Raw genomic sequence first — 22315 nt, forward strand, 5'->3', positions numbered from 1 at the left:
GAATAGTAACCAGAAAAGACCAGGGGTAGCTATGCTAATATTGGACAAAACAGACTTTAAATGCAAAAAAATTGAGAGATATGGAAGGCCATTATATATTAATAAAAGGGAAAATCAATCAGGAAGATATAACAGTCATAAATATCTACGCACCTAACCTGAGTGCCCCAAAATACATGAGATGAACTCTGGGAAAACTGACGGAGAAATAGACATCTCTACAATAATCACTGGAGACTTCAACAACCCACTCACATTATTGGTTAGAAAACTATACAGAAGATCAACAGGGAAACAGAGAACTTAATAAACCAATCACATTTAAAGAGATTGAATCCATTATCAATCCCCCAGCAAAGAAAAGTCCAGGACCAGATGGCTTTAAAGGTGAATTCTACCAAGCATTTCAAAAAGAATGAACATCAATCCTGTTTAAACTCTTCAAAAAAGTTGAAGAGGAGGAAAATTACCCAACAGATTTAATGAAGCCAACATCACCCTAATACCAAAGCCAGATAAATATACTACAAGAAAAGAAAATTATGAACATAGATGCAAAAATTCTCAACAAAATATTTGCAAACTGAATCCAACAGCCTATCAAAAAACTTATACATCACGACTGAGTGGAATTTATTCCTCCTACACAAGGTTGGTTCAACATAAGAAAAGCAATCACTGTAATACACCATATTAACAAATTGAAGGAAAAAACCACATGACCATCTCAATTGACACAGAAAAGGCATTTAACCAAATCTAGCAAACTTTTTTGATAAAAACACTTCAAAAGATAGGAATAGAAGGATAATTCCTCAATCTGATAAAAGGCCAACATCATACTCAATGGGGAAAGGTTGAAAGCTTTCCCTCTAAGATTTGGAACAAGACAAGAATGCCCACTGTCACCACTGTTATCAATATTGTGCCAGAAGTTCTAGATAGCGCAATTAGAAAAGAAAAATTAAAGGTATCTGGAGCAGTTTGATATGGCTCATGAATTCCAAAAATAGATATTGGATTACATTTGTAAACTGGTTTGTACCTGGGTATAATTAAATTATGATTAGGGCTTTGATTGGGCCACATCAGTAAGGTGTTGAGTCCCCACCCCTCAGTGGGCGGGGACACGGCAAAGGACAAAGTTGGAGATTTTGAAGTTGGAGTCTTGAGCTGGAGCTCCGGGAAGTAAGCACACAGAACAGCTTGGTCGTGAGGAAAGAGAGGGCCTGGGAAGAGAAACAAGCCATTCACCTAATAGTCTACAGCTGGCCTTGTGGCAAGAGGCAAAGCCCAGAGAGCCTCATAGTCTACAGATGACCTTGTGGAGAAAACAGAGGTGCTGAGCCCGGAGGAACCCAGGAAGTCTGAACCCTGGCAGATGTCAGAAGCCATCTTGTTCTAATACATGGAAATGGACTTTGGTGAGGGAAGTAACTTATGCTTTATGGCCTGGTATCTGTAAGCTCCTACCCCAAATAAATACCCTTTATAAAAGTCAACAGATTTCTGGTATTTTGCATCAGCACTCCTTTAGCTAATACAGCATCCAAATAGGAAAAGAGGAAGTAAAACTCTATTCGCTGATGACATGATCCAATATTTAGGCAATTCTAAAGTGTCCATGACAAAGCTACTGGAGCTAAGAAATGAGTTCAGCAAAGTGGCAGGATACAAGATCAACATGCAAAAATAGCAATGCTTTTGTACATTAGTACTGAATAATCTGAGGAGGAAATCAGGGGGAAAATTCCATTTACAATAGCAACAAAAAGACTCAAGTACCGAGGAATTAATTTAACCAAAGAAGTACAGGACCTACAGGTAGAAAACTACAAAGCAATGCTAAAAGAAATCAATGAAGAACTAAACAAATGTAAAGACATTTCATGTTCATGGACTGGGAGACTAAATATCATGAAGATGTCAATTCTACCCAAACTGATTTACAGATTAAATGCAATACCAATAAAAATTCCAACAGCCTACTTTACAGAATTAGAAAAGGTAATTACTAAATTCATTTGGAAGGGAAAGTGCACCCAAATAGCCAAAAGCATTCTAAAAAAAGAAGAGCAACATGGGAGGAATTTCACGTGTGACCTTGAAACACATTACAGAGCTACAGTGGTCAAAATAGCAATGGTAATGGCATAAAGACAGACACATCAATCAGTAGATTAGAATTGCGAATCCAGAAATAAGTCCTCATTTACATGGTCAATTGATTTTTGACAAACCAACAAGGTCCTTGTTAACGGGACCAAACAGTCTCTTCAACAATTGGTGCTGGGAGAAATGGATATCTGTAACCAAAAGAATAAAAGAGGACCCCTATCTCACTTCCTATATAAGAATCAACTCAAAATGGATCAAAGACATAAATATAAAAGCCAGGACCATAAAACTACTAGAAGAAAATATAGGAAAACATCTTCATGACCTTGTAGTAGGTGGTGGTTTCTTGGACCTTACATACAAAGCAAGTGCAACAAAACTAAAAATAGAGGGAAACAGACGTGTCAACTCCTAGAGCCTCCATCTATCATATGGAGGGTCCAGCATTCGGTCCCCAGGGCCTCCTGACCCATGTGATGAGCTGGCCCATGCACAGTGCTGCAGTGCACAAGGAGTGCTGTGCCACGCAGGGGCACCCCCGCATAGGGGCCCACACGCAAGGAGTGTGCCCCACAAGGAGAGTTGCCCTGCATGAAAAAAGCACAGCTCGCCCAGAAGTGGCACTGCATACACGAAGAGCTGACACAGCAAGATGATGTAACAAAAAAAAGAAAGAGGCAGTTTCCCAGTGCTGCCAGATAATACAAGTGGACGCAGAAGAACACAGTGAATAGACACAGAGAGCAGACAATGGGGGGGAAGGGGAGATAAATAAATAAAATAAATCTTTAAAAAAAAAAAGAAAAAATAGATAAACGGGTAAACTCTTTTGCACTTCACAGGACTTAGTCAAAAGGGTGAAAAGGCAGCCCACTCAATTGGAGAATATATTTAGAAACCACATGTCAGATAAGGGTTTAATATCCAGGATATATACAGAGATGTTGCAATTCAACAATAAAAAGACAAACAACCCAATTTAAAAATGGGCAAAAGACCTCAATAGACATTTATCCAAAGAAGAAAAACAAAAGGCAAAAAAAACCACATGAAACAATGCTCAATATCACTCATGATTAGGGAAATGCAAATCAAAACTACAATGAGGTATCATTTCATACCTATCAGAATGGCCCCTATTAAAAAGGCAGAGAGCTACATGTGTTGGAGAGGATGTGGAGAGATAGGAACACTTCTTCACTGTTGGTGGGAATGCAGAATGGTACAGCCACTGTGGAGGTCTGTTTCACAGTCCCTTAAGAAGTTGAACATAGATTTTCCACATGACCTGACAATACCCCTATTGGGTATATACCCAGAAGAACTGAGAGCAGTGACGTAAACAGACATCTGCACACTGACGTTCAGAGTGGCATTATTCACAACTGTCAAAAGTTGAAAACAACCCAGGTGTCCACCAATGGATGAATTGATAAACAAATTGTGGTGTATGCACGTGAGGGAATATTATGCAGCTGTACGAAGAAATGAAGTCTTGAAGCATATGACAACATGGATGAATCTGGAGGACATCAGGTTGAGTGTAACAAGCCAGACCCAAAAGGACAAATACTATATGATTGCGTTACTACGAAGCAAATATTGTGTGTAACATATTATATGATTTAAGAAAAAATTTATACTTAATTGAGAAATGTATGTTATTCAACTGTATTTCTCTCCCCTTCCCTCCCCCCCTGCCCCAGTTGTCTGCTCTTTGTGTCTTATTTGTTGCATGTTCTTCTGTGTCTGCTTCCACTGTTGTATTGTCAGCGGCACCAGGAATCTGTGTCTATTCTTGTTGCGTCATCTTGCTGCATCAGCTCTCTGTGTGTGCGGCTGCAACTCCTGGGCAGGCTGAACTTTCCTTCACGCTGGGCGGCTCCCCTTACGGGGCACACTCCTTGTCTGAGGGGCTCCCCTACGCGGGGGACACCCCTGCGTGGCACGGTACTCCTTGCACAACATCAGCACTGCACATGGGCCAGCTCCACATGGGTTAAGGAGGCCCGGTATTTCTTTTTATTTTTAAATTACTTATATTTTCAATTATTTAATGTACAAAATAAAGTTTAAAAAAAAAAAAGAAAAGAATTACATATTATGACCAAGTGGATTTATCCCAGGAATGCAAGGGTGCTTCAACATAAGAAAATCAATGTTACACACCACATTAAACAGAACAAAGGGAAAAAAAGACATGAACATCAGAACTAATGTTTGACAAAATCCTGCACCTCCTTCTTGATAAAAACATTCAGAAAACCAAGAATAGAAGGAAATCTCTTCAATATGATAAAAGGCATATATGAAAAACTACAATTAGCATCATACTCAAATGGTGAAAGACTGAATGCTTTCCCCCTAAGATCAGGAACAAGTCAAGGATGCCCACTTTCATCACTACTAGTCAACATTATACTTAAAGTTCTAGTTAGAGCAATTAGGCAAGAAAAAGAAATAAAAGGCATCTAAATTGTAATGGAAGATGGCATGGGAAAAAGACTTGGCCTAATGGATAGGGCGTCCGCCTACCACATGGGGAGGTTTGCGGTTCAAACCCCAGGCCTCCTTGACCCATGTGGAGCTGGCCCATGTGTAGTGCTGATGTTGCGCAAGGAGTGCTGTGCCACACAGGGGTGTCCCCCGCATAGGGGAGCCCCTCGGACAAGGAGTGTGCCCCGTAATGGGAGCCGCCCAGTGTGAAGGAAAGTTCAGCTTGCCCAGGAGTGGCAGCCGCACACACGGAGAGCTGATGCAGCAAGATGATGCAACAAGAATAGACACAGATTCCTGGTGCCGCTGACAATACAACAATAGAAGCTGACACAGAAGAACATGCAACAAATAGACACAGAGAGCAGACAACTGGGGTGGGGGGAAGGGAAAGGGTGAGAAATAGATAAAAATTAAAAATCTTAAAAAAAAAGATGGCATGATCCTACACACAGAAGACCCTAAAGAATCTGTAAGAAAGCTATTATAGCTAATAAACAAATTCAGGAAGTGGCAGGGTATAAGATCAACACACAAAAATCAGTGGTGTTTCTATATACCAGCAATAAATAATCCAGGAAGGAAATCAAGAAAACAATTCCACTTACAATAGTAACTAAAATAATCAAGTATCTAGGATTAAACTTACCTAGGGATATAAGGGTACAAGGAAAACTTCAAAACATTGCTGAGAGAAATGAAAGAAGAGCAAAATAAATGGAAAATCATTCCATGTTCATGGATCAGAAGACTAAGTATTGTCAATGTTATTTAACACGATTTACAGATTAATGGACTCCCAATCAAAATTCCAATAGTCTTCTGCACAGAAATGGAAAGGCCAATTATCAAATTCAAACGGAAGGTCAAGGAACCCCAAATAGGCAAGACCATATGGAAAAAGAACAAAGTTGGGGGAGTCATACTTTCTGATTTCAAAACTTACTACAAAGTTACATAATCAACAGTGTGGTACTGGCACAAGGATAGACATACAGACCAATGGAATTGAACTGAGGGTTCAGAAACATACCCTTATATTTATGGCCAACTGATTTTTGACAAGGGTGCCAAGTTCACTCAATGGGGAAAGAATGGCCTATTCAGCAAATGGTGTTGGGAAAACTGGATCTCCACATGCAAAAGAACAAAAGTGAATCCCTACCTTATACCACATATAAAAATTAGTTTAAAATGGATCAAAGACCTCAATATAATAACTAAAATTATGAAACTCCTAGAAGAAATAGGAATATCTCCAGGACGTTCTATAAAGTCATGGATTCTTAAGACTGCACACTGAAAGTATGAGCAACAAAAGAAAAATTAAATTGGACATCATCAAGACAGTGAAATGATAATGTATAGAATGGGAGAAAATATTTGAAAAACATTAATTTCATATCTGAGAGGGGTATAATTTCCAGAATATATTAAAAACTCCTACAACTCAAAAACAAAAAGACAAACAAATCAATTAAAAAAAGGGCTAAGGAATGAAGAGATATTTCTCCAAAGAAGATATATACAAATGATCAATGAGCACATGAAAAAACGCTCAACATCATTAGCCATAAGGGACATGCAAATATAAACCACAATGAGTTATCACTTCACACCCACTAGAATGGCTAGTATTTAATAAATGGAAAATACCAACTGTTGGTGAAGATGCAGAGAAATAGGAACCCTTGTGCATTCTTGGTGGGCAACTAAAATGGTATAGCTACTGTGGAAAACAGTTTGGCAGTTCCTCAAAAAGTTAAACAGAATTTCCACATGACCTGGCAATCCCATTTCTTGGTATAGACCTCAGAGAATTGAAAGCAGAAACTTGGATAGATAGTTGCATACTAATGTTCACAGCAGCATTATTCATAATAACCCAAAGGTCCACCTTTGGGTGGTCCACCTTTGGCCCAAGTGTCCATCAGTGGAGGACTAGATAAACAAAGCGTTGAGTGTACACACAACATAATACTATTCAGCAGTAAAAAGGAATGAACTTCTGATACATGCAACAACCCGGATGAACCTTGAAGTCATCATGTTGATTGAAATAAGCCAGATACAAAAGGACAAATATTGTATGATCTCATTAATGGGAAATGTCTAGACTATGCAAATTTATAGAGATAACAAGTAGATTACAGGGTACCAGGGCAGGGGTGGGTATGGGGACTGGGGACTGGGGAGCTATTGCTTAATACATACCAGAGTTTCTTTGGGGTGATGAAAATGTTTTGGTAGTAGATGGTGGTAATGTAGCATAACATTGTAATGGTAATTAACACCACTGAATTGTATATTTGAACGTGGGAACTGCTATGTTGTACAAATGTCGAAGGAAGAAGAAGGAAGAAGGAAAAAGAAGAAAGAAGGAAGAAAGAAGAAAACAGCCAAAGAAGCAGTCATTTGAAGCCACTTTTGGGTGTGGAAGCAGAACAGCTTACTGGACTTGTCAAAGCATACCACACATTCTGCTCTCCTGCTTCTCCTGCTCTTGTATGAGTTTCAGAATACCAGTAATCACAGAGAGCCACTTCTCAAGAGGACCAGAGAGTAACTGTGGGATTTGTAAGATTCTGTAGACAAAGCTTGGTCTCTGTTTTCTTCTATTTTGTGAGAACCCTGCCATTTTTTAGGTTTCTCAGGCTCAAGATGTTGGGTGGCACAGTCCTCTACTTAGCAGATGAATTTAGGTCCCAAAGCCTCTCTTTTCCTTTTACTTCTATCCATTGTGATTATAATGAAACACAACTTTTTTTAGGGGGAGTGGGAAGTAAATCTTAACCTTCAACAGATAGTTAGATGTTGCATATCACTTCAGAATAAGGTCCCTATGGTATAAGGCAATGGGTGATAGGATTTGTTTCAGATTTGAGTATGCCAGGGCAGCTGAAGAAGCGAATCCTGATGAATCAAGTGGCGTTAACCGAAGGGTCCTTTCGAGGACCAGGGGGTGGGGCCTGGCTTGGCTGGGTGGAGTGTTTGGTTCTGGGCTCAGAGTCCTTGCTCCCTGTGGGGCAGAAGTCACCTGAGGCTCATTCCACAGGCCCCATGGGGAAGATGGGGAGCAGTGACGGGAGGAAAGCAGGGAAGAAAGGAAGATTTAGAGTAAGGGGTGGCTTAAGACAGTCGGGGCATCCAAAAGCAGAAGGCTCTGGAAGGGTGGTTTTTGGAGCAGTGCAGCTCCTTGAAGCAACCCTGGAATTACTCACATAGTGCCAGGAATATGGGTTGGTACCAGGGCCTGCGCGGGCCTCTCACAGGCGCGCTGGTGCATGAAGGTACAAACTACTAGGTATCAGGGGATTCTACGTAAGATTTCACTGACAACAGCCTTGTGGTTAAAAACAAAACAAGAAATTGGAAATCACTGGTTTATAATAGGTACCTGAAAAACTGCAGGATCTAAGGCTCTAGACTTATGTGGAACAAACTAATAGCAAAGTGGGTAAGGTTTTAATTTCAAACAAATTTTCTTTTACCTTGATTAAGTTTTGGAATTTCTTGTTTTGCTGCAGCAGCAACTTATAATGACTGACAGCCTCATTGTGGCCGCTACAAAAGACGCCATATTTTTCTTTCATTCGCTCTCCATTTTCACCTGAAAACTAACAAGAAGAAAAGAATGGTGATGTTACCAAAATGAAACATGAAAAACCCGGGGTGTTTTAATCTAGTTCATCAGCCTCTGCCAAAATAAATATTGAATTTACTTGCAATTTCACTTTCTTTCCTTACACACACTCAAACAGACAGGTCACTGTGGGGTATCTAATTGCAAGGCACAATAATGGTAAAATGAGAAACTTTCTGCCTAAGGGCTTCATTAAATTGCAGATGCTCTGAAACTTCCTGATATCCAAGAAGAGAGAAAAAATGTTGAGCTGAAGAATATAAGAAAACTTAAAGGGCAAAGGGGTGTTTTTCTAGGTAATTCTAACTAAGTGGTGCAGAATGCTTCCAGCACTCTGAGGTCAGATGGGGAGGTTGACCACTCTCCGCTGCTGATCCTGGCTTAGGCTCAGTAGCAATTGCTTGGGGTCAACACCCCTACCCCAGGCAGTTCTGGTCTTCAGGGATGCCTCCAACAGTCGAAACCCCTGTAGTTCAAAAGCCCAAAACCAAAACCAACTGACCAATCGATAGCACAAAATACACCTGCCATTTAGGCCTCCATGTTCCCAGAACGTTGAATGGATGCACAGCTGTTCCTGTGGCACTCAATTAAACAGGGAGCATTTTCTTGTTATTACTGGAAGGAACTGAACAGGGTAGGGGCTCCTCCAGCCTGGTGCATGATACCTGCTGGACCAGGAGGTCCCCGATTTTCTGGATGATGTAATTCCGGTCACTGTCCTCCTCCAGGAACTCTTGACGGCGTTCCTTCAGGCGGGAGAGGAACTGGCTATGCATCTCCAGCAGGTCATCAGCGCCCGGGAAGAGGCGGCTGATGTCCTTGCTGCTGAACTGCAGCTCCTCCTGCAGGGTCCTGGAGTAAACCCTCAGCATGATCTTGAGCGTCCGCACGTGGTGTACCTCTGTCTGCATCAGCTCTATGGGGATATGACAGCATGACTTAGCAGCACCGGGGAGGACATTCCAGCTCCATGGTTCACAGAATGCACAGGCGAGGCTGCTGCCTGGCGGCTTCATGCCTCCTGTGGCCTGTGGCCAGCAGGTGTGGGCTCTGACTGCCCACTGGGTGCCAAAGTCCTTCCCTTTGGGGTCGCACTGCCCCGGGCTTCCCCAGCCCAGTACACAAGGACCCTCACCTAAGAAAGCAGGGAGTGTCTCGGGAAAGGACAGGGCCAAGGAAATGGGCAGGACCTCAGAAAGCACAGGAAGGTTTGATGCCTAAAGTCAACAAAAGAAGCTTCAAGGAGGTTTTCAGCAAGAAGATTGTTTTGGTAAGCACCACTCACTCAAACATGGAAATGATCCAAACCAGACTGTTGATGAGGAAAAAGCAGAGCTCCAGGGAGGATTTTAATTCACTCTTACAAGGCAAAGAAGGACCTGATCTTGTGCTTATCTGTTCCTCAAGGCAAGGTCTTGAGGCTGGTAGAGACGAAACAGAAGTCAAGGCAGGGTTATGATCTGGGGCTTGTGGCTGGGCTGAGGAGCTGTGCACCACTGAGTCTGTCTGCACAATTCCATGGGTCTGTGTGTAGCGTGTGCGTGCTCCTTCCTGAGGAAAGGGGCCTTGCTTTTGCCAGGCTGTCAAGGACATGGCCCCCCAGAGTTCAAGAATTAGAAGAGACCAAAGAATGATGAGTTGGCATTAGTATACATGCTACCAGGGGCTGGGGTGAGGTTGGGGAATGAGGAGTTAATGCTTACAAGGGGACAGAGTGTCTGTTTTGGGTGATGGAAAAGTTTGGGTAATGGATGGTGGCGATGGTAGCACAGCACTGTGAATGCAATTAACACCACTGAATTATATATTTGAAAGTGGTTAAAAAGGGAAATTTTATGTTGAGTATCTGTTATCGTGATAAAAATTAAAAACCAACCAGGGAAGTGGATGTGGCTAAAGTGATTGCACTCCCGCCTACCACATGGAGAGTCCTGGGTTTGGTTCCCAGTGCCTCCTAAAGAACATGAATAAGACAGGAAGTGGACGCAGTGAGCTGACAAAAGATAATTCAACAAGAGACACAAGAAGGAAAACATAATGAGATACAACAAAGCAGGAAGCAGAGGTGGCTCAAGCGATTATGTGCCTCCCTCCCACATGGGAGGTCCTGGGTTCAGTTCCCAGTGCCTCCTAAAAAGGAAGATGAGCACACAATGAACTGATACGGCAAGTGCAAACAACCGGGGGTGGGGGGGGGGTGGGGTGGGATAGGGACAGAAATAAATAAATAAATAAAAATAAATTTCTAAAAAAACCAAAAACAAAAAAAAACAACCAAACAGCCATAGAACCATATAATATAAATAATGGCCCCTGATATAAACTAGACTTTAATTACTCATATAATTATAATAATGTTTCATCAAGTGTTAACAAAGGTACCAAACTAATGCAAAATGTTAATAACAGGGAAAACTGTTTATGTATGTGGTATATGGGAACTCTGTACTTGCTGCATGGTTTTTCTGTAAATCTACAATGCTCTAAAAAATAAATTAATAAAAAAAGCAGTAAGATGTGGGAAAACCAGTCTTTAACCTAGTGAGGTAGGCCTTTCTAACTTTGATTCAAAATCCAAATGTCACATAAGAAAATGCTGATAAATTAGATTACATAAATAGTAAAAATTTCTGCATGGCAAAAGCCCACTATAAGCAAAGTTGAAGGCAAAAGATAAACTGGGAAAAATACTTGTAATTCCTACAGCAGAAAAAAGCCTAATCTTAATTTATTAAGATCTCTTAAATATCATTAAGAAAAAGCAAATAGAAAAATGGGCAAAGGATCGGAACAAAAAAATACAAATGACTCTTAAAACATACTAAGGGACGTTCAATTCAGCTCATATGAGAAAAGCACATTAAAACTATACAAAGACGCCCTTTCATCTACCGGACCAGCAGACACAGTCCACTGGCTGACTATGGAGACCTGGACAGTCTCATACAGAGCCAGTGGGACTATAGATTGTACAACAACTCTAGTGATATCTAACAAAATTATAAATGCACATTCCTTCTGACTTAGCAGTCCTGTTTCTGGGAATTTATCCTACAGATATACTTGCACCCAAACAAAATCATGTTCTCAATGCGGCTTTGTTTCTCATTGCAGAAGATGGAAGCAATAAAGGATGGAAGATACATACAACAGAATTCCAGGCAACCAGTACCCAAAACATCCTCATATGGAAAGAACTCCATCACAGGACTGAATTTAAAACAAAAAAAAAAAAAGCAAGGGTGGGGGCTGGGATGGACAGTGACTGTTTAATGGGTATAGGGATACAGGGTTTCCTTTTGGATGATGAAATGTCTTGGAAAGAGATATACATGATGGTTGCACAACATCATAAATGTACTAAATGCCATTTTATACTTTAAAATTGTTAAAATAGTAATTTTATGTTATGTGTAGTTTATATTTTACTACAAAAATAAATAAATAAATAAAAAGCAAGGACTAGGACAATATAGTAGTTTCATACCTTTTGTATAAAAAGGGGAAAAAGAAACTCTGGGAGGACCTGTTGGAAGGACGGACTGTACAGACTGGGAATGAAGGTGTGAGGGTGATTTTTCACTGAATATCTTCCAATATTTAAAAATTTGAACCCTGTGAATGCTTTAAAACAAACTTTTCGAATAGGCAATACAATAAAGCATGGTGTTTAAAGAACCATTAAAAGTAGCTGTAGGGAAGTGGGTGTAGCTCAGTGGTTTGAGTGCCTGCTTCCCATTTACGAGGTTCTGGTACCTCCTGAAAAAAAAGAAAAGGTAGTTGTGTACTTTAACTCAGGAATCTCAATCTTGGGAAGTTTTGCTCTAAGGAGATTGAGTCAAAATAGAAAAGAGATATTTACTGCAAGGTTATCTTTAATAACGGTCTAAAAAATGTTCAGCGCATTCATTATACCGCTGTTTATAACACCAATAACATGAAGGGACCCAAATATCCACTAATGGGCAAAGTACATCCACAGTATATTGCCATGAGAAAGGATGAGGAAGGACTAAAAGCATCCACCAGAAAGAGTTCTATGATGTAAAAAGTGATCCTTACGTGGACTTTAAATCTATTTCAATTCCATGAATGATAACATGGCCATTTAAAATGGTAATTTCAAAGATCATGTAAGGTATGAAAACTTGATAAAAACAGCATATTCACTTACAACACCATTCAAGACTGAAGAGATGTGAAAGTGAACTTGGCCGCAGTGAGGTGTGCGGTCATTTCTCACCTTGATGAACTTGCAATGCTTTGCAATGACGTGTGTGGTCAGAGGATCTCCTAGGCATCCCCTTTCAGCCTCTCTGTTTTATATGATAAACTGAGTGATATGTACCACCACTGGGCTGTTCCACAAGTAGAATCCCAAAGAAGCAGGGGGCGTGTGAGTGCTTAGAATGAACAAGGCGCTGTGCCAGCCAGGGTGTGAAGCACAAGGCGATTTAGACATGCGGGTGGTGCCGACACCAATAAGGCCAAATATGGTAGAGGCGAGACGTGTTTAGAGAAGGGAGGAACGCTGTGTGTGGGCTGGGGGTGGCAGCAAGGATTCCAGAAAGGGACAGGACTGGAAGAGAAAAGGGATTCTGAAGGAGGTGGAAGAGGAAGCAGATTCTGGCCACCCTCCCGGGATGGTGTTAGGACCTGTTCGTCCTCAACAGCTTGAGCCCAGGGATACTGGCCATTGAGGGCTGGAACAGCCTGTGGGAGAGTGGCAGGCATGACAATGAGGCAGTGGGCTGCCCGGTTGGAGGTGTCTAGACAGAAAGTCCCTCTCTGCAGGGTCTCTGGCTTGGCTCTGGGACCCTGAGGGGAAGTGTCCACTCACGTTCTCCTCCTTACTGGCAACCTGACCTGCTGTGACCCGGGCTGAGTTCTGCGGCAGAAAAGCAGGAGGGGTGTGCCAGGGGACACAACCAAGCACTGTCCAGGAATCCCAGGAACTTCCACAGGGGATGAAAGTAAAAAAGGCTTCTACACCTGAATCTCCTCACAGAACACTGACAAGGGGCCCGGATACGCATAGACACCCTTGGTGGAAGGATTCTCTTGGTGGCAGAATCCTACGTAGCGTAAAGAGTAAATAAGGCCTTGGGGCTGAGAGGCCTCAGGTACCAGCATTATGTGCCTGAGCTCGAGCCTTCACCCCGGACATGTGGGGGCCCAGAGGCTTGGAGGGAAGCCCAGGGCGGTGCCCAGCACAGGGAGGTCTCCATGATTGGGAGCTATCGTTTTCATTTAGAAACTTCCCGCCCCCCAGGGAAGAGACCTTGCTATCCCATCTCAGAGGGCCAGCGACTGCCCATGGCCAGGACCCAGTAGGAAGGGGAGTGAAGCATTTGGTGTGGCTCCCGGCAGGGGGCCACAGCATGGAGGCCATGCTGTCATCAAGTGCTGAGACAGGGGCATGCCTCCAAAGCCTGCCTCCCAATTGAGGCCACGCCTGGGCCTGTCTGGTGGCCACCAGGGACAAGCAGATAGGACCAGCGGAGGCCGGTTTCAAGATCACTGTTTCTGGGCTGGAGTCAACAAGGTAAGTGTGAGTCAGACCTGGGCATTCGGTCACCCTTACCAGCAGGGACACCTTCTAACAAAGGCCTCTCCCTCCCTCTCTTCCCTGGCCCTGAAGGCAGGGCTGCCAGAGGGGAGGCAGGTGGAGTGGGCTATGAGGTCTCAGGGGAGGTCAGGTGGGACCCAGCCCCCTGGGTGGGATTACCAAAGAAAAGGAAGTAGAGAAATAGCTGGAGGGCTGGTATGGAGGCTCAGGACTTCTCACCGTAAAGGACATCCTGTCTTTTCACCACTTCTCTCTTCTGTTTCTTTGCGTACTCCAAGTCCACGGAAAGGCTCCAGGACTCTGACTCAAACTCCTGGGTGTCTGCTTCAATCTCACTCCTCAGCAAGGCAATGGAGGGGTCTGAGGGAAGAACACAACCCTGCGGCTTGGGAGGCTGGGAGCCTAAAGGCTCAGGGCTACCGCGTCCCACCCCACACCCTTCATGGGGAAACATTTACACGGGTCTCAGAACTCCCCAGTGCGGACAGAGACCCTCTGAAATCCAGGAAAGAAGAGAGCTGCCTGTACCTTCTACAAAAACGGAGTCAGCATTGGAAGGTGGAAGTGAGAGAGAGTCATCGACTGCCTGCTTAAATTTTAGAAATGCAGAGTCAGCTTCATCCATCTCTCCTGCGACTGGACTAAATAAAAACAGTAAAAACAATCACACACACGCACACCATTCTATAAAGGCAAGATGGATCATTCCTCAACCTGCTGAGATGCTACTGGAGAGCTTTCTGGATTTCAATATGAACCTTAATTTTGTCACAGGTCATTTGTAAGAATTAAGAGACTAGTGGACGTGGCTCAACTAGATGGGCGCCTGCCGACCACATGGGAGGTCCTGGTGCCTCCTAAAAAGAAGACGAGCAGATGCTGCCCCCGCTGCAATAAACTGTGCCACAAGCCAGCAGACCCCACAGTCCAAGGGGAGTGGACGTAGCTCAGGCCGCTGGGCACTCCCCTCTCATGTGGGCGTTCCTGGGTTCGGTTCCCATGCCTCCTGGAGAAGGCGAGCAAAGCAAACAGACAAGAGAACCGTCGGGGGGAGGGGGATAAATAAAGAAAACTAAAGTAAGTAAGTAAATCTTTAAAAAAAAGAGAGAGAGAGAGACTATCTGTGGATACACAGCATCAGGACTTATTTCGTCATTACTAACTTTAAGGTTCAGGTACATTCTAAGGGTGCATTAATTGCAGACTTCCTTTACTGACCACTGGAGCCAACTGCAGCCCCTAGAATTCTTTCTACCAATAGTCAAGTGGACAGAGCCTCACAGTCGGGGATCTTTCTTAGAGGAAAAAAGGAAATTAATCAGCTCCTTTCCCCACCAGCTCTCACTTCTATTAGGTTTTAGCATTTGAGTAATTTTCTACCCAAAGACTTAAGTGAACCCCCCTGAAGTCCTTGTAAAAGCTGGGAGGGTGCAATTAATGAAATGTACTCGCCTTCAGCAGGACTTTCAGCATTGCCTGGAGTATGGTGGGAAGCCCTGTCCGAGGTTCAAGTCTAAGGATCCTTGAAATGGCCCAAAACCACCCCAAGACACATCATTTTTTAAAAGAAAAGCCATCAATGTCTGGACAGAACATTGATGGGAATTTCTCTGCTCAGCACGGCAGCGAAGCGCAGGTTCACGCAGACCCCAGCAGCTCCTTCTGGAGATGCCTGTCCACAGCCTCCCCGTGGCATGCCCCACACCACTCACATACTCACAGGGAAAGGAAGCGGCTTACCCCAGTCTCGTCCCAGTTCCCGCGGGGCTCAGTGCTGGCTGTGGGCCCCCCTTCTGTGAGACCGTCATGCCGACATTCCTGGACAGGGCCGGGCTGCCATCTGACAAGAGAGTGCTCCGGGGGTGCTCCTTCAGAGAGGCTGCGACGGAGGCAAACACAGAGTTGGTGCTCAGGAAATGAGCTGGGTAGCGGAGGTTGCCCGTCCTGAAACCCCTCTCGGACTGTGGCCGCAGCACGGACAGGATCTTGGAGGTTAACAGCTCATTATCTAAAAAGACATTCTCGTTCCATTTCCTAGAAAAAGAGCCATAAAAAGCCAGCTCAGGATGGCCGGGGACAGTGGTACTCCTGCCACTGCTTTTAGAATGCGTGTTCCCCATGTTTGCGCTTGGGGCTCTGAGATTCCGCACCAGGTGAGGCTGGGGCGCGCTGTTTTTATACCTCTGATGTGATCCTTCTAGAAATGTAAAGCAGCTTCTTCCTTTACTGTATTGGTTAAATCAGCAGGTCTGGGTGGCAGGAAATTGGTCCCCACTGTGACCGTTTAGTGTGGAAATTGCACAGCATTTTCTCCTTTGGTAAAACAAAAACCTACATGTCTCAGTCTTCACAGGTGGCTGGAAAAAAAAAAGTGGAGCGTGGCTTATGTTCACTATAAATAGTCTAAGATCACAAAATAAGGAGTGCTGCACTTGCCATGGTTCATGCCAACACCACATGAGAGACTGCAATTAACCCAAGATCTCGCATTGTAATTATTCTAAGATCCAAAAATCAATGGGTGTAATGTTTAACTGCACATGCCACTGGACACATGAGACATTTATCACCAAAGTGGACAAGAGGCTCTATTTCCTGTGGAAATCATAAACCAATCTAATCTGTTTGCACCTGTCAGCTCATTTTTAAAATTTTATATTATTTATTTTACTAATGCTTTTTTAAAAAAAATTATTGTGGTAACATATTTACAACTCGTACCATTCTGTGGTGTCAATTACATTCACAATATTGTGCCACCATCACCACCAACCCATCTCATTAATTTAGGCCCCATTAATCTAGGGGTTTAAATTGTAGGCTGACTATACCCATTGGTTTTCTTTTCTATTGACAGAAAAACATGACTTTTAGAAAGCGAAAATATCTTTAGGCTGATTTACCCCCCTTCTATTTGAAACATCAACCATTTAAGTAAAACCTAATGGAGACTGACAGTTTGGCTAATTTATTCTCAAGGGAAAAAAACAGCGTTTGAAGCTCTGCTTTGGGAAGGATAAGCAGCAGCATTAAAAAGAAATCTGCGTATATGCCCAAAAGAAATGAAAGCAGGGACATTTATACACCAATGTGCATAGCAGCATTATTCACAATGGCCAAAAGGTGGCAGCAACCCAAGTGGATAAACACAATGAATATACCCACACAGTGGAATATTATTCAGCCATAAAAAGGAATGGAGTTCTTATCCATGCTACAACATGGATGAATTTGAAGACATCATGTTGTGTGAAATAAGCCAGACACGAAAAGACAAATATTGTATGACCTCACTTACATTAAATACCTAGAAGAAGTATATTTCAGAGACAGAAAGTAGATTACAGGTTACCAGGGCTGGGGGATGGAGGTGGGGATTAGGTGGGAGGGAGCTATTGCTTAATGGGTACAGAATTTCTATTGGAGGCAACACAAAAGTTGATGATGGTAGCCCAACATTGTGAATGCAATTAATACTACTAATTTACACCTGAAAGGGATTAAAAATGGGAAATTCTGAATTGTACACGTTACTACAATAAAAAGCTTAAACAGAAAAGAGAAATCTGTCTGGCAGGCTTCCTGAACTGGCTCGGCCTCTCTGCCAACCTCACTCAGTGGTTTCTCTATGTTACAGGAAGAAAGCAGGTGGAACTTGGATTCTCAGCAGCATGGAGGCTTGGGGTTGGCAAAGATCCTGTCCAGTAGCTTTTCTGGATGCTGCAAATCAGTATCCTGTGTGAGTTTTAACTCAGGTAGAAATTCAGGGTGATTGCAAATGTGCACGTGAGTGTATGTGTCAGAGAGCATTTCTGGTAGAAGAGTAATAAACTCAAACAATCTGTCATCAGGATAATATACGGCTAACAATGACTATAATAGGCAAAGGTGATGAAGATGTCACTCATGTGCCAACAGCCATGTGCAAAGACGAAGTCATAAATCAAAGCCTAAGGATTCAGGACAGTCATTTCCTGCCGTTTTTACACTATGCCAACCCCCCACCCAGGCAATTATGACCTAAACACACAAATATGGGACAAATCCTGATAATGCATCATTTGCCCAGCATCAAGGCCAACAGATTGTTTCTGTTAACCAAAGTCTTGACCAAAGTTGAATGGATTTTGATTTAATCAAACAGACCACAGGAAAAAAAGTTATCATAAATACCATCTAGGGAAACGGACTTGGCCCAGTGGTTAGGGCGTCCGTCTACCACATGGGAGGTCCGCGGTTCAAATCCTGGGCCTCCTTGACCCGTGTAGAGCTGGCCCATGCGCAGTGCTGATGCGTGCAAGGTGTCCCCCGCGTAGGGGAGCCCCACGCGCAAGGAGTGCACCCCGTAAGGAGAGCCGCCCAGCGCGAAAGAAAGTGCAGCCTGCCCAGGAATGGCACCGCCTACACTTCCCGTGCCGCTGACGACAACAGAAGCGGACAAAACAAGACGCAGCAAATAGACACAGAGAACAGACAACCGGGGGAGGGAGGGATTAAATAAATAAATAAATCTTTAAAAATAAAAAAAAAAATACCATCTAAGGACCACCGATTCCAAAGAATTTTTAACAAATTACCAGTAACACTAAATAAATTAAGCAAACTTAAAACTGCCTTTAATGGTTTAAATTGGACTTTAAGGTTTTTATGCCCCAGAGTCATAATGAGGGACACCAAGCACTATGGACTCAAGAGGGTACAAGGGGATGGAAATTTAATTAAAAGAACAGTGGACCACTGAATGATATGCTCAGGGGTGATTAAGATGGGAAAGCTTGTTGTATAAGCTATCACAATTAAAAAGGGCAACTAAAGAGACAATGACATTTAAATGTAACAAATGATCTTGGATGGGATCTAATAACAAAGAAAATTCCCCAAAGGACATTATTGGGGACATCTGAAAACTGGAAATATAGACTGCAACCTTTATATCAATGTTAAATTTCTTGAGCTTGATAACTGCACTTAAGATGGTTACATAAGTGAATATCACTGTTCTTTGGAAATGTACGTATAAGTATTAAATGTTCAAGGAAAATAGAAAGATGGGAGGAATGGAGGAAGGTAGGTATATAGGTGATTTCTATATGGTCTTTGTATTATTTTTGCAACTTTCCTGTAGGTTTGAAATTATTTTAAAATAAAAGTTATATATATATATATCTCAAGAATGATGGGCCAGCTTTTCAGCCAGTTTCAAATATACCAAATGATGTACCTATTATTCTAATCGTCTCCCTGCATTCCCACTAGCCTGCAGCACAGTGCATCATGCAGAACAAATAATGGTTCTTTGTGGTAATGGAGCAGTTCTGTACCCTAAATGTGTGCTGGTTACTCGAGTCTATACATGGGGTAGAATTTCACAGGATTATACACCCCCTTCTTTTCCCCTAAAAGAGTGAGGTAACAACTGGTGAAATCTGAATAGGGTCTGCCTCTGAGTACCAAGGTTAGTATCGTGGTTCTTACAATGGACTCTGATGAAATAAAAATGTCATAACCACAGGAAGCTGCAGGAAGGGGGCATGGGAACCTCTAATGTTTTTGCTGGGAACCTCTGTACTGTTTTTTCAACAATGGGTCAGATTATTTCAAAAGAAAAAGTTACACTGAAAAAAAGTTTTTGAATGAGAAGTTACTGTATTCTGGAACAAGTCCCTTGTTAAGATGACTACTGTGTTTATTCAAATATACACCCTGTTTCCGTAGAGCATTGATACTATTTGTAGTTCTTTGTAATTTATTATATGCAGACTTGTAAAAAGTATCTGACATGATGTTCTATTTTGGGTAGGGGTTTTTATAGAAAAGTTTAATGATGTGTATTTAGCAGTAACGTGACCTGATGAAATAAATACTTTTCCCTTAGGAGCATTCTCTCCTGGCAAGCTTTTTTCTTAAGGAGGTTCTGAGGATTGAACCCAGGACCTCGTACATGGGAATCAAGAGCTCAACCACCGAGCTACATCCACTCCCCAACAAGCTACCTTTCAAGACAGATAAAATAAGAGGTGGGCAGTCACAAGTCACATCTTTCTGTAACATAGGTAGCCATGCAAAAAACCGAGGAAGACACATGTCAGTGGTTCTGCGAGGGGCCAGTCACTCAGGGCTGCCCTAGGGCAGGCAGGGCAAGTCTTGGCTCTCCTGCCACGGCTTTCTTCCATTGAATGGCTGCTGGCAGAAATATAAAATGGTGCAGGAGCTTGGAAAACAGCCTGGCAGTTCCTCACAAAGTTAAACAAGGAGTTACCATGTGACCCAGGAGTGGAACTGCTGGGTATATAACCAAGAGAGGTGAAAACATACATCCACAGAAAAACCTGTACCCAAATGTTCTTAGCTGCATGATTCATAATAGCCAAAAGGTGGAACTACCCAGATGACTATTAATTGATGAGTAGAAAAACAAAATGCAGTAAATCCACACAATGTACTATTATTCAGACATAGAAAAAGAATGAAGTACTGGGACATGCTACAACATGGATGGACCTTGAAGCATCATGCTAAGTGAAAGCAGTCAGTCACAAAAGCACATTTTATATAAGCCCCCCTATAGGAAGCACACAGAATAAGTAAAACCACAGAGAAAAAAAGAGCATAAGTGGTTACCACAGGGAGATGGAGGGTGGTGACAGCTCATGGGGATGGGGTTTCTTTCTGGGGCAATGAAAATGTTCTAATATTGACTGTATAGGAATTGTGCACTTTAGATAGGGACACTGTATGGTGTGTGAATTATATCTCAATAAAGCTGTGAAACTTCTGTGAGGAAGTCATCTTTTCACAAGAGGAAAAGAGACATTTGATTTGCAGGTGAACAGACAGTACAAGTTAGTCTTTCTGCTCTTGGATCAGAGAGAGATGGGAGGAAATACTGAAGTGGCTATCTTATTTTCCTAGCCCAGACAGCCACAGAGGGATAAGCAGTGTGTGGCGCTAGGCCCCGCTACCACGCCACATAGTGGAGCTCAGCACGGCGCTGCCTCATGCTGTCTGCGCTGCACAAGGGCCACCTCAGAGCCTCATTAGCACCGTCTGCCCACTGCTGAGAGGGACGATCGATTAGCGGGCACCTGGACCCCTGGAGCAGACTGTATACCACAGAGCCGTTCCTACAAGGAGATCTGGAGAGGAAACAGGGACGAAAATAAGAGGCAAACGGTGAAAATGGAAAAAGTTCGTTGCCCTGAGGGAAGAAAATACAGCCCGTTCTTAGCAACAAACAGAACAGCGGCCTGTTTGCACAGTGCTCTTTAAAACAAAACAAACAAAACAAAACAACAAAAAACCGAACCTGTTTTGTCTTTGTTTCTTGGAATAAAGAGTAGGGAAGTCTCAGAGCAAATTAGACAGTTTAGCTGCATGACAGATGTTGGGATCCTACCTATATTGCTTTACCGGATGAGACCCCACACTACAAAGTTCAAGTAACAGGGGCTATATTCTAATAGTTCACTCCCTGTGTGACCCTCAATTTATGATTAATCCTTTAGGATGCAGGCTTTTTCTTCAAATGGAGACAAACAATCCACATTAACTTCTGCAGAAACTTTGTAAGGACCCACAGAAACATTACACAAACAAGATTTAACAGTTACTAACCTGCTGGAAGTGATTTTAGAGAAACCCCAATATGACATATTAAGCAACCACCCTAATCAGTCTTACACTATCTTTGATAATCTAAGAGCACATTAGCTTCCACAAAGAAAGAACTTTGAAGTAAGAATTTTACATTCTAAATTGCGGATTCCTGCTGCCTCTCGATGATAAAGCAAATGAAAAGATCTTTTGATGGCAGCTGGGACCCGGCACAGAAGTTTCTGTCATCTTCTGAAAAAGGCCATGCAAGGAAAGCCCAAAACAACCCGAAACAAACCAAAATGGACTGGAAATCCAGGATCAGAAGAAAGGAACGGTCTTCCCACAGCTTCAAAAGCATGGCCTCAAAAATAACTGGTGGGAAACAGATGTAGCTCAGTGGCTGAGCACCTGCTTCCCAAATATGAGGCCCTGGGTTCTATCTCTGATATCTCCTAAAACAAAACAAAATAAAACAAAACTAACTGGTCCTTCTCTCACATTTAGTTAGGTTTGTGCTCGCCCTCTACCCCCAGTGCTTTGCTGAGGACTTTTCTTTCAGACTGAGAGTGCTGCCTGGCTCTGGAGAGTTCTAGCAAGCACCAGCTACAGCCAAGTGTTCAAGAGACAATTAAGAAAATGTGATGCAAAATGAAGTGTTCAGTTCACAGGTCCCAGCTTTTCAGCCATCTGCGAAAAGATGAAATCGATGAAAAGCCAACTCATTGATTTCTCTGCCCTGCTTCATTTTGATGTTACACAGCAAGGAAGTATAAAAAAGAATAAAAATATAAGAGGGGGAAAAATCCTTAACCCCATGCTTCAGGGAAACAAACAAAAAAAAAGAGACAGGGCATCTTACAGTTTAGAAGATTAAACAAAAGCCAGAAAGA

General features: G+C 42.7%; 1 protein-coding gene and 1 long non-coding RNA gene across 5 annotated transcripts in view; one reads left to right on the forward strand and one right to left on the reverse strand.

Moving 5' to 3' along the window:
• Positions 1–11508, forward strand: part of LOC131274633 (uncharacterized) — a 31582-nt gene extending 20074 nt beyond the window's left edge. Inside the window, exon 3 of the long non-coding RNA XR_009181925.2 lies at positions 11375–11508. This is a non-coding gene — a long non-coding RNA (uncharacterized lncRNA). The remainder of the gene's footprint in view (positions 1–11374) is intronic.
• The window catches only part of ARHGEF18 (Rho/Rac guanine nucleotide exchange factor 18), a 120291-nt gene that overhangs the window by 33361 nt on the left and 64615 nt on the right, over positions 1–22315 (reverse strand). For all 4 annotated transcript variants that reach the window (XM_058281935.1, XM_058281933.2, XM_058281932.2 and 1 more), the window contains exons 11-15: positions 15570–15708; positions 14358–14470; positions 14049–14189; positions 8926–9176; positions 8106–8231 (exon numbers count right to left, since the gene is read on the reverse strand). In XM_058281935.1, coding sequence (XP_058137918.1) covers positions 8106–8231; positions 8926–9176; positions 14049–14189; positions 14358–14470; positions 15570–15708 — 770 coding nt within the window. The remainder of the gene's footprint in view (positions 1–8105; positions 8232–8925; positions 9177–14048; positions 14190–14357; positions 14471–15569; positions 15709–22315) is intronic.

Source organism: Dasypus novemcinctus, chromosome 19 (assembly GCF_030445035.2).
Source record: "Dasypus novemcinctus isolate mDasNov1 chromosome 19, mDasNov1.1.hap2, whole genome shotgun sequence".
NCBI classification, from domain to species: domain Eukaryota; kingdom Metazoa; phylum Chordata; class Mammalia; order Cingulata; family Dasypodidae; genus Dasypus; species Dasypus novemcinctus.